This window comes from Azolla caroliniana, unplaced genomic scaffold (genome assembly GCF_043228905.1).
Source record: "Azolla caroliniana isolate FFs.n. ecotype wild unplaced genomic scaffold, voAzoCaro1.0.p SCAF_1, whole genome shotgun sequence".
Lineage (NCBI taxonomy): Eukaryota > Viridiplantae > Streptophyta > Polypodiopsida > Salviniales > Salviniaceae > Azolla > Azolla caroliniana.
In genome coordinates, this window is record NW_028230436.1 from 2626372 (window position 1) to 2643725 (window position 17354).

General features: G+C 37.2%; 2 protein-coding genes across 3 annotated transcripts; one reads left to right on the plus strand and one right to left on the minus strand.

Moving 5' to 3' along the window:
- Positions 1–155: 155 nt before the first annotated feature.
- Positions 156–4356, minus strand: LOC147868288 (pentatricopeptide repeat-containing protein At2g27610-like). 2 transcript variants are annotated; one of them, XM_087317508.1, is made up of 2 exons: positions 4134–4356; positions 156–3953 (listed from the first exon to the last, which is right to left on the minus strand). In XM_087317508.1, the coding sequence occupies exons 1-2, from the start codon at positions 4189–4191 to the stop codon at positions 1009–1011; spliced, it is 3003 nt and encodes a 1000-aa protein (XP_087173634.1). In that variant the 5' UTR covers positions 4192–4356; the 3' UTR covers positions 156–1008. The 2 variants fall into 2 exon arrangements, with proteins under 2 accessions (XP_087173634.1, XP_087173637.1); XM_087317511.1 differs by having other exon boundaries at positions 156–3935; positions 4134–4354.
- Positions 4357–7099: 2743 nt separating this feature from the next.
- Positions 7100–11335, plus strand: LOC147868289 (pentatricopeptide repeat-containing protein At3g09040, mitochondrial-like). Its single transcript, XM_087317517.1, has one exon. The coding sequence runs from the start codon at positions 8472–8474 to the stop codon at positions 11124–11126; it is 2655 nt and encodes an 884-aa protein (XP_087173643.1). The 5' UTR covers positions 7100–8471; the 3' UTR covers positions 11127–11335.
- The last annotated feature ends 6019 nt before the right edge of the window (positions 11336–17354 follow it).

A 17354-nucleotide genomic window follows, 5' to 3' on the forward strand; every position in this document is an offset into this window, starting at 1 on the left:
TCAAGGGAGGTTATTCTTTTAAAACTTTAAAAAAAATGTTAGGGTTTAAAGTTAAAACTTCATAGCAATATAACATATTACATAATTTATAAGGTGAACTTATATATTTAATAAATATTTAAAAAATGTCACCTCTAGCTGTTAAGCCATTCAGGTGTTAAACCGTTAAGCTATTTAGCCGATAATGGCTCAAACCGAAGCAAACTGAACACTTAAGCCCCCAAACGTAACTGTTTACAAATTTCTAAACCTGAGTCAAACCAAACCAAACCGGTTAAGCCATTAAGCTGATGTTGCATGGTTCAGTTCAGTTTGATTCAGATCGAACTGTTGCCAATTTCTATACATAATCTTATCATGACAATTCAGTCTGCAGAGTCAACTGTGATGCAGTAAGTTCAACTTGCTTGAGCAACTCCCAATTGAGCACCCCTCCCATTGTACAATGATCGATTCTAACAGTTGCATCTTATTCCATTTTCCATATATCTCTGGATAAGTATGCATACATGTCTAATCCTGTAAAATATCACCATTCATTTTATTTCAGGACATTTTATCCCACTATCATTTCAAGGTATCTATCAACTATATCAACTGTTCTTAGTTTTGCTGTCTGCGGTTCTTTCCTTCTGCTAGTCTTCCTGTTATATGATTTCATTAAACTTTGACCTGCAGTACTGGATTTCTTCCCTCTTGCTGGTTGGCAAATTGAGCTCATTTATCAGCATCACCTTGTTCTTTACATAAACTTTGATGTGCAATGAATGAACGTGGTCAGGTGGCACTGTTTACCTTTATTAGATAACTGGTATTAAGCCAGTCACCTTTTTATATGGTTGCAAACAGAAAACAAATTCGCTCACACTAGCAACCTACATAAAGGGATCTCATATCTTCACACACATTCAGGATGAATGACATTCTACAGAATTTTGAAGAAAGGTACCAATTAATGGTGCTAAAGCTTGCAATTATATTTACACTCTCTATCCACTGTGTTGAAAACTACAGTTTTCCATTAGTATACATGTTACATCCACATAGACCATCTTGGAACCTGTGCACACACCGAGTATCAACAATGATAATCTCTCGTTTTTCAGCCTTGGAAATGAATTCAATATCAGAGTGACAAATTGGGCACATCCGCAGATGCTTTGAGATACGAATACTTGTGCCCTGAGGTGCATAAAGAAGCCCAAAAGCAAGAGCAAGCTTTTCACAATGTCCACACAAGACATTTTCATCTCTCCCTCCTGACATGAGGTCTGTATATGATCTATGTCCTGCAATCTTCATTTTCATGTTTAATTCCTTAAGCTTAGCATAAATATTTTCAGTTTTCCCATGCTGTTTCTCACCTACAATGAAGCTATGAACCACATCATCAACTTCAATATAAGCTTTACCAGGCTTCTTCCAGCCATTTGAAACCAACCTCAGGTCATCTATCATTTTTGCATGTGACTTCATGCCAACCAAAGTATAAATGCTTGACATCAGTACGTAACATGCAACATTTTCCTTGTTGACAGTGACAATATAATCAAAACAGTTTCGTCCAATCTCTACATCAGCATGCATTCTACATGAACTGAGCAAAGATATCCACCCCACAATGTTAGATCTGAATGGGATACTTTCGAGCAGATCAATTGCTTCATTTAAAAGTTTTGCATTGCCTAAAAGATCAACAATGCAATTCAAATGTTCAATTGCAGGGATGATATTATGTATCTCTATCATTGACTTCAAGTGTGAACATCCTTCATGCACTAACAAAGCATTGCCACATGCTGAGAGGATATTGAGAAATGTCACAGCATCTGGCTCTATGCCTGCTTGTTGCATAGCATCAAAATAGCATAGAGCTGATTCATAATCACTGTGCTGGGCATATCCGTTAATCATTGCACTCCAGACTACTGTGTCTCGTTTAGGAAGCATGTGAAACACTATACATGCCTCTTCAAGACAGCCACATTTTGTATACATATCAATAAGTGCACTTCCAATGTAGACATCCAAATTAAATCCATTGTTAATTATATGCGAGTGACAAAGCCTCCCCTGACCTAATGCTGCTATGCTTGAACAAGCTTTCAGTAATGTAATGAATGTCACTATATTTGGCTCTATGCCATCGCTTTGCATTGCTATATAATGCTGAATAGCTGCCTGACCTTCTTCATGTTGTGCACATCCAGCTATCAATGAGCTCCATGTAACAACATCTCTCTTAGCAAGCTGATTAAATATTCTGTATGCATTTTGGAGGCTTCCACATTTAGCATACATATCAATAAGAGCATTGCCTACATATGTATCCAAATAAAATCCACATTCAATAAAACTCATGTGGACTTGTATGCCCTCTCCCATAGCTGATAAGCTTGAGCATGCTTTCAACATAGAAACAATTGTATATTCATTTGGCTTTATGCCCTCTTGCTTCATTTGTTTATAATACTGGAAAGCCTCTTTTCCTTGTCCACATTGACAAAATCCAGATATAATTGCACTCCAGGTCACAACATTTTGTTTTGGCAATGTACCAAAGGCTGCTTGAGCATCCTTTAGACACCCACATTTAGCATACATATTAATTAAGCTGCTGCCAGCATAGACATCTGACTCAAGTCCAACTTCAATCATAGAAGAGTGAATATGCATGCCTTGTTCTAAATCTCCAAGTTTTATACATGCTTTCAAGGCATTGATGAAAGTAATTGTATTACGCTCAATGCCCCTCATTTTCATTTGTTGAAAGAGTTCGAGTGCATAATGTTCCTGCTCATGTTCAAGGTAGCTTGTAATCAAAGAATTCCATGTCACCACTTCTTTATTTTGCAATCTTTCAAACATTATACTCACATCTTTTATGCTTTTGCACTTGTCATACATATTAATAAGAGAACTTCCAACAATTTTGTCTGACTCAAGTCCATGTCCTACAATATAGGCGTGAATTTTTCTCCCAATATCTAGATGTCCACAAGCTTTTAAAGCAGATGTGACAGTTACCACATTTGGTTGGGTACCTTCCATTTGCATTCTCTCAAATAATGAAACGGCCTTCTCTTCATATCCATGTTGAACACATCCTGCAATTAAGGTGCTCCATGTCACCACATTTCGTTGCAGTGATTTGGCAAACACATGACAAGCTTTCTCAAGGTTTCCACATTGGGCATACATGTCAATTAGAGTGCTAGCTACATACACTTCGGATTCAAGCCCACTTTCAATGATGTTCAAATGTACACAATATCCTTGTCGAATGCTTCCAATACCACAACAAGCCTTGAGGACAGTGACAAATACATGCCCATCAGACTCTACCCCTGATTCTCTCATACTATTATATAAATGTATAGCTTGGTGATAATAACCCAAGTTGGTATAAGCTGAAATGATGGCATTCCACGAGAAAACATCAGGATTTAGGAGCTTTCTGAACACTTTACTAGCTTTTGATAAGCATCCGAAAGACGCATACATTCGGATTAGATGGCTACCCATAAAGGCATCTGAATCCAAGCCATATATTTGAATAATGTAATGCATATCATAGCCAGAAGTCAAGTCTTCCTCATCAATGCATTGTTGGATGAGGTGAAGGAGAGTATTCCGAGGAATATAAACTCCCTCACAAGCCATATGTATTGCCTCCTTCACTGAATCCTTAAGATGTTGTTTTTCAGATATCTCAGCCAATTCTTCAAAGAATGGTTCTTTCTTGACAAACGGCCCTTTCCTAAACAACATTGGATCTTTTCCGGACAATGTGCTTTTTCTTAATGATGAATCTTTTCCGAGCAACAGAGAAGTTTCCAATTTGGAAAAATCATAATCTGATTCTATTAAGAGTTTCCAATCTTTTTCAGGATTATTGCTACCATTTACGGGTAGGAATTTCGTTACATCTAGACCTGTAATCCATTGACAAACTGAAATGAAATATCAGAGAAACGCATAGAAATATTTTGTTTCCACGAAAAAAGAAGATTCAAACACAGGAGAGAGAGAGAGAGAGAGAAAGAGAGAGAGATAGAGAGAGAGATAGATAGATAGATAGAGAGAGAGAGAGAGAGAGAGAGAGAGAGAGAGAGAGAGAGAGAGAGATTTACCCTGTTTTAAACTTGATGGAGAAGAGAGCGATGAAGAGTATTGTAGTAGCTCTGCCATAAGGTCTTATTAACATCGGAGAATGTTGTTTGAATGGGTAAGGCGCACGCTGTGGGCAGAATTACTCATTTTCATCATCCAACAGAGAGTTTCACGATGTATCAGAGAGAGAGAGAGAGAGAGAGAGGTGCTTAGCTATCACTATATCTTGTGTTGTGGGTGCTACCTGATTCAAATAAATATTTCCAGAATCAGCCCTTCAGTTCTGGTCTTTTGTGTGTGTGTGTGTGTGTGTGTGTGTGTGTGTGTGTGTGTGTGTGTGGATTGATAGGTGTTTACGGGGTCAAGAGCCGTTTTTATAAGTGACCACTAATCTTGTGTATCATTCCTCCGTTAAGTCTCTTCGATGGCTATCATCTAAGGCTGAAGAAGAATGAAAAATACATATAACTCGCAGTTCTTAAAATGTACTTAGCGTTCTAAATTGCCACTTGTAACAAAGGTCTTCATTTGGAGAGTTTTGATTGGGGGTTTGCTTTTGGGATAACTCTAAAGCGACATGGACTAGCAATGGACAATTGCTTCTTTTTGCATTGTTCAAATGGATATACAATAGTCATTGTTTCTTACAATGTCTGATTGCTTGTCAAATTTGGAGTTACATTTCTCAAATTTGGCAAGTTTTATTACGATGTTATTTGACCCCATGACAATAGGTGTTTGCACAATTCACACAGGTTGAGCCAAAATCAAAGATGGAGATCTTTTTCCTATTTTTGAGGTATTGGGGACTGCCCCATAATTGGGATATGCACAATGCTTTTGTATTTGATGCCCATTTGATGGTAGGCATGGTGGTGTCAACACATATATACAAAAGTTGAAGGGATTCCTAATGTGGCAATTTCTTTATCGGAACAAGTGGAAGTTCTTTCCATAGTGGAGTGTTCGTCTTGCCTATTGGGAATTCAACATGTTCCACTACCCATGTAGTTAGTGGGTGACCATATTCCATTGTAACCCCTTGCAAATGTCTTAGATGAGTCTGGGACAACTTGGTGCACACAGTTAAGGGAGAGTATGATAGTATTAAAGGAACGCCGGAAAAGGTGCATAAGAAAAGGCGAAATTTTCATAAAATATGGTGGCCAATACCTCCCTGATTGGATGAGTCACATGAAGATCATTGGAATTATGCTCAACCACGTTGGCTATTCCCTCGTCTTAGTCCTTTCTTATTTCAAAGTTAATTGTGAGGTATATAGTGTCTTCTTCCCCATTTTAACTTACAGGTTGACAGAAAGGACATAAAAGAGGCAGATGTGATAGGGGCGAGATGGTGGATGCAGAAAATGATGCATCTTTTGTATTTTGCATAATGATGAGATGATGGTGTTGAGGGTTGTAACATAATTTAATGAGGAGACAATGACAGTAGTGTCATTTTGTTTTTGTAGGTACATGATTTTGGTGGTAAATCGGCAAGATGTGAACTTAATGAAGCACAATTCATGTTTTTTATAAGGATGAGTGATGGTGGTGTGGGGGCTGAAGTATATTCTCTTGAGAAGTCTACATTCATTTAGTTGTTTGTATGTACAGGATTTTGGCGGTAATCGGCAAGATGTTTGATGTGGACTTGATGAAGCAGAACTTATGTTTTTGGATAAGGATGGGTGATGAGGGTGTGGTTGATGGAGCATATTCTCATGAGGAGATGAGGAAACAAGACTCATTGTATTGTTATATGTGTAGGATTTTGGTGGTATTTGTCAAGATTGTTGATGTGGACTTAATGAAGTAGAATTTATGTTTTGGATAAGGATGAACGATGATGGTGTGGAGGACAAAGCATATTCTCATGAGGAGATGAGGAATTTAGACTCATTTTATTGTTATATGTGCGGGAATTTGGTGGTAATCGGTGAGATGGTTGATGTGGACTTAACTAAGTAGTTTTTCTGTTTTTGATGAGGATGAGTGACGATGGTGTGGGGGCCGAAGCATAAGCTCATGAGGAGAGGAGGAAACTTGACTTACTTTGTTGTTGTATGTATAGGATTTGGTGGTAACCGGCGAGATGGTTGATGTGGAAAGAGGAAGCATACTTGTTGAGTTTACAATCACGAATGTGAAATGTGGTTCTCTTGAAAAAGCACATAACGTATTTGATCGCCTTCGAATCCGAGATGTACATGCATGGAATACACTGTTCTCTACCTTGAAAGCTTGTGGTAGCATTCAGACTTTTGGATAAAGATTATGTTGAACAGGAGCAAGTTGAAGAAGTATTGAAATAGTTCATAACTATGAGCTGCAAGGGCTTGTTTCCGAATATAGCTACTTTTGTTGTGGCTATGGATACGGAATACCTTGGAATGTATCTATGGAATAGCTTGCAAATTAGTGGACAATTTTCTCTACTTTGGAGTACATAGACTTGTTTCCTTTGCCATTGTCTTACACACGACGGGCATGGGGAAAAAATACTTTGTATATATGTTGTAGCCGTTATGACCTTTTTATACAACTAATGGAAGGATATTTTGTTTTGAAAAAATGGCTTAGATGAGACCCCATTTATGTAGTCCTTGATTGTTACATGATCATGGGCGATTAACGCCAATCATATTGTTGGTGCTTCTCCACTAGAATTGTAATTACTACCCTCTCTATCTATCAATCTTGCCCCTCGTGAACAACACTTTTTTTTTAATCAAGATTGCAAAATACCAACCCAAATCCTCTTTAATGATAAAAGTGGTCGCATAACAATTCCTACTATTCCTCAAAACACCAACTATACAATTTACACAAAAGATGGATGTGTGGATGAAATAATCGAAATACATTATGTTTAATCGTTAGGGCCGTGTACCCAGTAGAATGATCAGTATCCAAAATGAGCAAAAAAGTAAGGATATCTAGAGGCTAGAGCTTGAACTGATGGCCCAAAGAATACTAACGTGACAAAATAACCAGAATACCAAATTCTGGAAACTCCAACCAACATATGCAAACACTATCATGAATATCGTCAGCAAATGTGATCAGATTACGACACGGCCATGTTAATGTCATGGCACATGGGTCCTTAACGTCGGAGCATGTCTGCATTTATCATGTCCATGGGCCAATTAAGGACTTTTGTCTATGGAATCATTCCATACATACGCTTTAACCAAATCATTTGCACCTGCAATGGAGAAGGGGACCAGACACATTTTCAGCCATGGAAACCTGAGGTAAGTTTTTTTACCTTGAAAAACGTGAAGAAACTGGCTCCAAATAAACGGATGCAAAGGAGATGTTTTGGGTAAAACACAAGTAACAGAATGAGGGCATTGATATGGCTCTATGTGGAGAGAAAAGAAAGACAAAAAGAGTTCTTATCTGGGCCATAATAAATGAAACCTTATATGCCTTTCAAACATAATGATATAGATTAGTTAGGTCATTGAAGAAACCTAGATAGAGGAAGAGCTTATATCCAATATCAGATCAAACAATGCTTTTCAAGCTGAAAAAGAGGAGAATATATCCAAACATCAAAATCTGGGTGCTGAACTCATTCAGAAAACAGAAGAAATTGGAAATCATCACTTTATATAGATCATGAAAATCCTTACATTTTGTAGTTCTTGATTGATTGTGTAAGTTGTGCACATAATGTGGTTTCTTGTAAAAGAAACCTGGCGTTTATATGATTGCAATTATATTCATCTCTTTATCATTCTGCGAAAATTGATGACTGATGTTTGGGATAATTTGGAGAAGATGCGGGAACAAAAGATCAAAGAACTCCCAGAAGTGAATCTTCTGGGAACCTTTGGGAATGCCCCAAAGAACTCATGTAAATTATGGACCCGTATAAGAATTTTCTTTCATATGCTTCTCTTCTCCAGTGTCATATTGAAACATACTCAATACATTCAATGGTTCACATTTGGCGACGATGAAATGATCTTAATTCATGTATGGTGAAATGAAATGATCCTTCAAACACAAGGAGAAAGGATCAATGAGGGCGACTCCCTGTTGAGATGTAGTAAATGAGACAATTGTCAAGGGATATAACATATCCGGAAGAAGAAGAAGATATGTAATAGAAGCTATTTTAAGACAGATGAAGTAGAAGTCTTGATTATGAGTCAAGGACAAATGCATAATAGTGACACAATTACAAGATTATTGACTTTCAATTACTTGTACACAACTATCGAGTAATAGAAGCTATCGAGAGATGCATGAAGACAAAGATTTGATTATGAGACAAGAATTGGGAATCACCTCAAGTGAGTCTAATAAGTGGCGTTGGTAAGACTGAGGGGGAGGAAAATATGTCCGACAATTTGGATTCTGATCCTATCAAAGATAGTGCTGACAAGACAGAGATATTTGTTTGCATGCTCAAGGCTTGTGCCAAAGAGAAAGATCTCCACAGGGGCAACAAAATACATTCAAATATTGTGCGAAGTGGGTTGCTAAAGAAAAACACTTTTCTTGGCAACAGTTTGGTCAATATGTATGCAAAATGTGGTGCTTTAAGAAAAGCACAATTAGTGTTTGATGAGCTTCCTGTTCAGGATGTGGTCTCATGGAATGTGCTTATAACAGGATATGCCCACCAGAGAAATAATGGTGCAATACCTGGACTGAAGTCTTTTCAGCAAATGCAACTTGAAGGTATATGTCCAAATGCAATTACTTTTCTTGGTATGTTGAAAGCCTTCAGTGGTATGGGGGCCTTGTTAAAAGGACAGCAAATTCATGCTCAGATTCTTCCAAACCAATTGCACGAGAAGGATGCAGTTATTGCTAATGCTTTAATAGATATGTATGCTAAATGTGGTAGACTCATGAAAGCACAAGAATTATTTGATGAGCTTCTAATTTTGGATTTGGTCTCATGGAATGTGTTAATCACTGGATATGCACAATATGATGCCGAGAAAGCTCTATCTTATTTCGAACGTATGCAAATGGGAAGTTTCTCTCCCGATGCGGTCACATTTACATGCATTTTGAAAGCCTGTGCCAGTATGGGAGCAAGAAAACTATTTAAAGGGAAAACAGTGCATTCACAGGTTGTGAGATATGGATTATTAGAAAAAGATGTGGTGATTGGAAACTCTTTGATAGATATGTATGCAAAATGTGGGGAACTTCGTAGAGCACAAGAAGTGTTCGATAAGCTTCGAATCCGCAATGTAGTCTCATGGAATACTATGATTTCAGGGTACTGTCAACATGGCCAATATGAGAAAGCATTGGATTATTTTGAACATATGAAATGTGATGACTTTTCTCCAAACGAAGTTACCTTCCTTTGTGCTTTAAAAGCTTGTGGTAGTGTAGGAGCAGCTCAGAAGGGTGAACAAATACATTCTACGATTGTAAGAGAGGGATTGTTAGAGACAAACAAAAATCTCAGTTCTGCATTGCTAAGTATGTATGCTAAATGTGGTTTGCTTGCAAAAGCACAAGAAGTCTTTGAAGAGCTTTCTGATTGGGATGTAGTATGTTGGAATACACTCATTGCAGGGTATGCTCAAAACGGACATTTTGATGAAGCACTGAACTACTTTGCACAAATGCAAGTCCAGGGAATCACTCTGGATGCGGTCACTTTTGTATGCGTTCTGAAAGCTTGTGGTGATAAAGGGGCAGACATCAATGGCAAAGAAATACATGCAGACATTGTCAGACAGGGGTTGCTAGAAAAGAATAGCATCCTTGGAAATGCTTTGTTGGATATGTATGCCAAATGTGGCTTGTTTGAAGAAGCTGAAGAGATGTTTGCCAAGTTACCTCTTCGTGATGTAGTTACGTGTAATGTGCTGATCACTGGATATGTCCAGCATGGACATGGGGAAGATGCATTGAGATGCTTTCAACTCATGCAAACTTATGGATTCTCTCCAGATGAAGTTACTTTTGTTTGCATTTTAAAAGCTTGTGGATTTCTTAGGCTTTTGAACAAAGGACAGGAAATACATAATGAAATTTGTAGAAGGGGCTCATTTGGTGAAGATTTTGTGGTAGGTACGGCATTGGTGGATATGTATTCTAAGTGTGGTGAACTTATGAGAGCTCATGAAGTATTTAATGAGCTTCCGAATCGAAATGTGGTCTCGTGGAGTGCCTTGATTGCTGGGTATGTACAACTAGGTAATGGTGAGGAAGCATTGCACTGTTTTGAGCAGATGCAAATGCAAGGTCTCACTCCAGATTCAGTTACTCTCATGTGCATGTTGAAAGCATGTAGTAGCATAGGAGCATCTGTCAAGGGCCAAGAGATACATATAGATATTATTAGAGAGGGGTTTCTTGAGGAAAACAATGCTATTGGCAATTCTTTGGTGGATATGTATGTGAAATGTGGGATGTTTGAAGACGCACAAGATGTGTTTGAAGAGTTGCTAGTACAAGATGTTGTCTCCTGGAACGCATTGCTTTCTGGGTATGCACAACTTGGGAAGGATGAGATTGCATTTAGCTTGTTTGAGAAAATGATTGGAGATGCAAAATCACCAAACTTGGTGACATTCACTATACTTGTGAATGCATGTAGCCGCACAGGTCTACTAGAGATGGGGCAAGCCTACTTAGAAGTCATGATTTCCATATACAAAATCATCCCCGATCTTGACCACTATACTTGCATAATCGACCTCTTTGGTCGTGCGGGACATTTAGACAAGGCTATTGTCGTTATTGAAGAGATGCCATTTTCCCCAAGTATTACTGTATGGCATACAATGCTGGGTGCTTGTCACAAATGGGGAGATATGATGCTTGGAAGATTAGCCTTTGAACATGCAATTCACTTGGATGATAAAGATGCTGCACCATACATATGTATGATTAATATTTATCATGTGGCTGGGCGACTAGAAGATGCAGACAAGATTGAAGCAATGAGACTGGAAAAACAAGCATGGAATGTTGTAGGTGGAATAATGCAAGAGGGATTCTCCTTTCATTCTCTTTAGGGGGATAAGAACACTCTACTCAAATGATATATATATATATATTATATGAAAAGCCCAAATTCATCAATGATCATAAAATTATCAAAGAATACTGTTACGAGCCTGTCATATAAGTGCTCAGGGGTACAAAAGGAACATGACAATAAACTCGAATTACGAGAATTGAAATATTGAATTGAAAGGATGGAAATTATAATGTTCCTCTTCTATTTCACCCATAGATTGACATATTCGCATTCGTCGGGTTTCCCATTCGAATGCAAACGAATAAGAATACGAATGGGTGGTAAAGTATTCGTTTAACTTAAAAAAAAAGAAAAAAAACTTTGTCTTTTTCAATTTCCTAGGATAAAAAAAAGGAACTTGATAATAAATAGGGATAATAAAAGAGGGACTTGGGGATTTGACACTACTAAATTTTTATAATAAATGTATAACTTATAAGTTATAAGTATGTATTTCGTTTTATTTTTAATAAATAAATAAAATAAAATAAAGGCTCATTAATTTCTCACTTTTTATTCCCTCAAAATTTATGGATATTTTGATTTTGACATTAAAAATAGTACTTCAAACTAAACATATCTTTAGAGTTCATACTAATCATATTTGTAAGTATAACTAAATTTTTATAATAAATGTATAACTTATAAATTATAAGTATTCGTTTTTTTTTAATAAATAAATTAATTGATTAATTAAAATAAGTTTCATAAACTCTCTTGACACTATAATCTATTAATGAATAATTGTTCTTTTTTTGGTGAAATAAATTTATTTAAATAAATAAATAAATATTATATATATATATATTTTTTCAAAACGAATGGGTTTTTAATATTCTTGGGGTCATTTCGTATTCTCGAATATTGAGAATATTGCGCATGGAGAATATCACGAATATCACGCATGTGTCAATCTATGATTTCACCCAATGTACATGTGGCATTACAAAATCAATCTCATGATGTGAACCTTTTTCTTTCATAGAAAATCAGTGGTCCTTTTTCATAGCACAGAAGGAGCCAGATTATGCCATAATCAATAAGGATGCTCAAAGCTTTCTATGCAAGAAAAGTTCTTCATCCTTGAGTTTGAATAAGTTGATATATACACACAATATGTTCAAGGTCTATATAGTTGAGCTTTGTGCAGCATAAATATTACTCATGCACACATATGTTGCACCATCATCTTCATGAAATTGTAACGTATATTCAAAGACTAATCTTCCAAGTTGGAGATCACCCAATTTCCAACAAGCACCTAACATAGTATTCCACACCAGAAGATTGGGAGAAAAAGGCATGACCTTGATCAGCTTTACGGCTTTGTCTAAGCAGCCTGTGCGACTGAATAAATCAATCATACAAGTAAAATGCTCTAAACTCGGAATGATATCATAGACTCTTCTCAATACATACAAACATAATTGGCTCTCTTCCAATAGACCTGTATGAATGCATGTAGTAAGGAGAATAGCTAATGTGGCCAAATTTGGCTCTTCACCATGGTTTATCATTTGGTGGAACAACATGAAAACAATCTCATCCTTTCCAAGTTGAGAATACCCAGCGATAAGAATATGCCACGTGACCAAATCCCGACTAGAAAAGGTGTGAAACAACCCTTGTGCTTCTGCTATCATACCACATTTGGAATACATATCAATCAATGCCTTTGTGATGAGATTTTCATTCTCTAAGTGACTGTATATGATTTTGGCATGGACGTCTTTCCCTATTTCTACAACTCCTTCATTGCTACAAGCTTTCAATATGCAAATGAATGTGACTACATTTGGCGAATGACCCTCAAGATAAATTTGTTCAAAACAATAAAATGCTCTCTCTGTGAGCTTGCATTGTATATATCCCGCAATAAGAGAATTCCACATTACTATATCCCAAATTTGAAGCTTATTTACTATGTCCTTTGCTTCACAAAGCATGCCACATTTCACATACATGTCAACCAATGCACTGCTGAGAATATCATTGCCCTCCAGAAACCCCTCCATCACAACCCTCACATGTATTGTTTGGCCCTTGTAGGCTTCCCCCAAGTTTCCACACGCTTTCAAGACAGTGAGAAAGGTTGGTACATTTGGAGAAATCTTATCCATCTCCATATGTTCAAAGTGTGTTAATGCTTCTTCGTTGTTTCCATGTACACAATATCCAGAAATTAATATATTCCATGAGATTGTATCTCGAGTTTCAAGCTTGTTAAATACTAATTGTGCCTCAACAAGTGCACCACATTTGGCATACATATCTACTAACGCATTTCCAATCACCAAATCTTTTCCTAATAAGTGATCTGCAATAGTTTGGGCATGCAATGCTTTTCTTTTCCCTACGACCCCTATGCTGCCACATGCTTTCAAGATGCAAGCAAAAGTGAATGCGTCTGGTAAGTAGCTACCAGCCTGCATCCAGTAGAAACAGTTTATTGCTTCCTGATTTTTCCCATGTTGGATGTATCCTGAAATAAGTGCATTCCAAGATATTACATCCTGAACCAGCAATATCTCAAACACTTTTCGTGCTTCTCCAAGCAAGCCATATTTGGCATACATATCTACTAACACATTTCCAAGAACATTACATGCTTCCAGAAAGCCTAGCTTAACAATTTGTGCATGTATTTCTTGGTTTTTCTCTGTTATGCCCGTGACACTGCTGTACGTTTTCAAGATGGAAATGTACGTAAAGGCATCCGGGGAGAAGCCACTTAATTGCATTTGTTCAAAGCATTTTTGGATTTCCTTATTGTGTCCATGTTGAGAGTATCCTGCAATAAGCACATTCCAAGAGGTTGTCCTAGGATTTTGCATTGTCTCAAACACTTCTTTTGCTTCTTCAAACATGTCGCATTTGGCATACATCTCTAGAAGTGCATCTGCCACATCATCAGACTTCTCTAGCAAACCTTGTTTTATGATCTCAGCATGTATGCCTTGACCCTTATTAGAGTTTCCTGTATTGCAACATACTTTCAAGATGCATACAAACGTTGCAACATCTGGAGTGTTGCCAAAAAGTTGCATCAATTCAAAACAGTTCAATACAGCCTTATCGAGGCCATGCCGTGAAAATCCAGAGATAAATGCATTCCATGCAATGACATCCCAAACTGGGAGGTCATGAAATACTTCCTCAGCTTTTTCAATAGAGCCGCATTTTGCATACATATCCACCAAAACAGTACCAAGTACAGGATATCTTTCCACAAAACCTTGCTTAAGAAACTCACAATGTACTTCGTGACCTTTATCCAAGGCTCCTATCTTTCCACAAGCTTTCAATATGTAAATGAAAGTCATAACATCTGGAAAGACACCACTAGATTGCATTTGTTCAAAACAATTAAGTGCTTCTTCACCATCCTCTTTTTGGATATATCCTGAAATTAATAAATTCCATAGGACCAAATCTCGCACCGGCAGCTTATCAAACAACATTTGTGCTTCCATAAGCATACCGCAATTTCCATACATATCAATTAATGCAGTATGAGCAACTATACTGCTCTCCAACAATCCCTCTTTAACAAGCTTAGAATGTAGCTCTTGACCTTTATCGGTGGCTCCTATGCTACCATAGGTTTTTAAGAGACAAGCAAAGTTGATTGAATCTAGAGAAATGTTTAAACATTGCAATTGTTCAGAATAATGAAGAGCTTCATTAACATGCATATGTTCAGCATATCCAGCAATTAATGCAGTCCATGAAACTACATCCCTAACTTGAAGTTTATCAAATACTTCTTGTGCTTCTAAAAGGGACCCACAGTTCATATACATATGTATCAAAGCAGAGCCAACGTTGTTATGTTTCTCGATCCATCCTTCCCTCACAATCATAGCATGTAGTTCTTGACCCTTGTCAATTGCTGTTCTCGTACCACATACTTTCAATAGAAAAAGAAATGTGATATCATTTGGAGAAAAACCCTCACTATGCATCTGATCTAAAAGGTTCAGTGCCTCTTCAATGTAACCATGTTTGAAATATCCAGAAATCAAAACATTCCATGTACTCGTATTCCGTAAAGAAAGTTGATCAAAAACATTACGTGCTTTTCCAAGCAAACCACATTTGGCATACATATCCATCACTGCATTGCTTAAAATCATATCATTTTCCATCAATTTCTCCTTCACAATCTGAGCATGTATCTCTTGCCCCTTACCAGAGTCTCCTGTACTACCACAAGCTTTCAAAACACAGACAAAGGTAATCTGATTTGGAGGGACACTCATAAGCTGCATTTGCTCAAAATAATCAAGAGCTTCCTTGTCATGTCCATGCTTCACATATCCTCCAATCATCACATTCCAAGAAACTGTGTTTCGAATTTTAACCATATCAAACACTTCCTTTGCTTTTGCGAGTGCATCACATTTGACATACATATCCATTAACGCATTCCCAACTACCACATTTTTCTCCATAGTTCTATTTTTTTGGGAGTGGGCGTGTATTTCTTGACCTTTGTTCAAGTACCCCATGGTTCCACAAGCTTTCAATACAAAAGCAAAAGTATATGCATCCGGAGAGATTCCATCAACCTCCATCCGGTCATAGCATTTCAATGCTTCAAGCGCAAAGTCATACCTAATGTATCCTGCAATCAGTACATTCCAAGTTACCACATCTCGGACTGGCAACTTGTCAAATACATCTTGTGCATCTAAAACAAGACCACACTTCACATACATATCTACCAATGCATTACCAACTACATTGTTCCTTTCCAACAACCCATATTTAGCAATCCCTAGGTGAAATTCTTGACCATTTATGGCATCTTTAATGATTCCACATGCCTTTAATATACCAACATAAGTAAACCCATCAGGAGAGACACCGCATAATTGCATCCGGCCAAAACAATTCAATGCCTCTTGGCCATATCCTTGATGAGCATATCCTGATATTAGAGAATTCCAAGAAATTACATCTCTATCCTTTAGTTCATCAAATACTTCTTGCGCTTTTCCAATTGCACCACATTTAGCATACATGTTAATCAATGCGTTTCCGATAGATATACTTTTTGCAAGCAAATTCCCTCCACTAATAATAAGATCACCATGTATTCTGTTTCCTTCATACAAATCCTTCTTCTGTGTGCAAGTTTTGAGTAATCTGATGATGGTATCTGATCTCATCAATGATTTCTGGGAAAACATTTAAAACATTTCTTCTTATAACAATGGACAAAAGTTCCATTTTTTTCATAATGTGTTATTACTTTCTCCTTCAAATCACTGATCATATTCAACCAACAGAATTTAAAGTGGACTCTCTCTCTCTCTCTCCGTAACTGTTCTGAATTCAGTGATTCTCCAAAAATGGCCTTCATAGATTGGTATTACTCGCCAATAAATTGAACACAGCATTAATGTGAAGTAACAATGACATGAACTATGCATACGGTATCTGTATCTTTGAACCAAGTGAATACGCAAAGCTTAAAGAAACTATTGCCCATTCGAAGTAAATCCAACCCAAGTTGCTAAGTTCTCTTCAATTAAGAGCAGTGCAGTCGGTTGCATGTATAGCTGGTTACTGATATAAGTAGATTGTTTGTGTCTGAAGAGAGAGAGAGAGAGAGAGAGAGAGAGAGAGAGAGGAGAGGTTAGAACATTGTGTTTCGAACCCAAGACATAGTGCTGGTGGTGTTAGTTGTTAACACTAGGGTAAGAAACGAGAGCAATTATACATAAAAACAGGAAAAAGTATAGTCAATACAAAGTTCAATATAAAGCTATGAATAACAATAACACTAAATCAACTAAGAATCAATGATAAGTTATAACCTGCATTAGGGACTAGATACAACATTCTATGTGTGTACGTGACATAGAAGTTTCAACCAATGTATCTATCACAATGATGGGAGAGTGAGTGGGATATCTAAACCAATGCAATGCATCTCTCATCCATTTTTGACAAAGGATGGACATCCACGCACACATGCCCCAACAAAGTGTGTGTTCACATACAAAGTGTATGATTAAACTTGACATCTCAACATGCCCCTTCAAGATCAACTTTGTCGTATTGTTAAACGGGTGATAGGATTGGGTTCCTTTCACATAATAGAGTAGTTAGCAGACTATATATCAATTATGGTCTAGTGTAAGATTATGAATAGGCTCCTAATTAATACTTATTGTGATTTGTGTGGATCTAGCCTTATGTAAACACCAACCTC

Coding starts and splice junctions, on each gene's coding strand:
- LOC147868288 (XM_087317508.1), bottom strand. CDS start 4,191: ATGGCAGAGCTACTACAATACTCTTCATCGCTCTCTTCTCCATCAAGT. Junction 3,954..4,133: donor TCCATCAAGTTTAAAACAGG/GTAAATCTCTCT, acceptor ATTTCATTTCAG/TTTGTCAATGGATTACAGGT.
- LOC147868289 (XM_087317517.1), top strand. CDS start 8,472: ATGTCCGACAATTTGGATTCTGATCCTATCAAAGATAGTGCTGACAAG.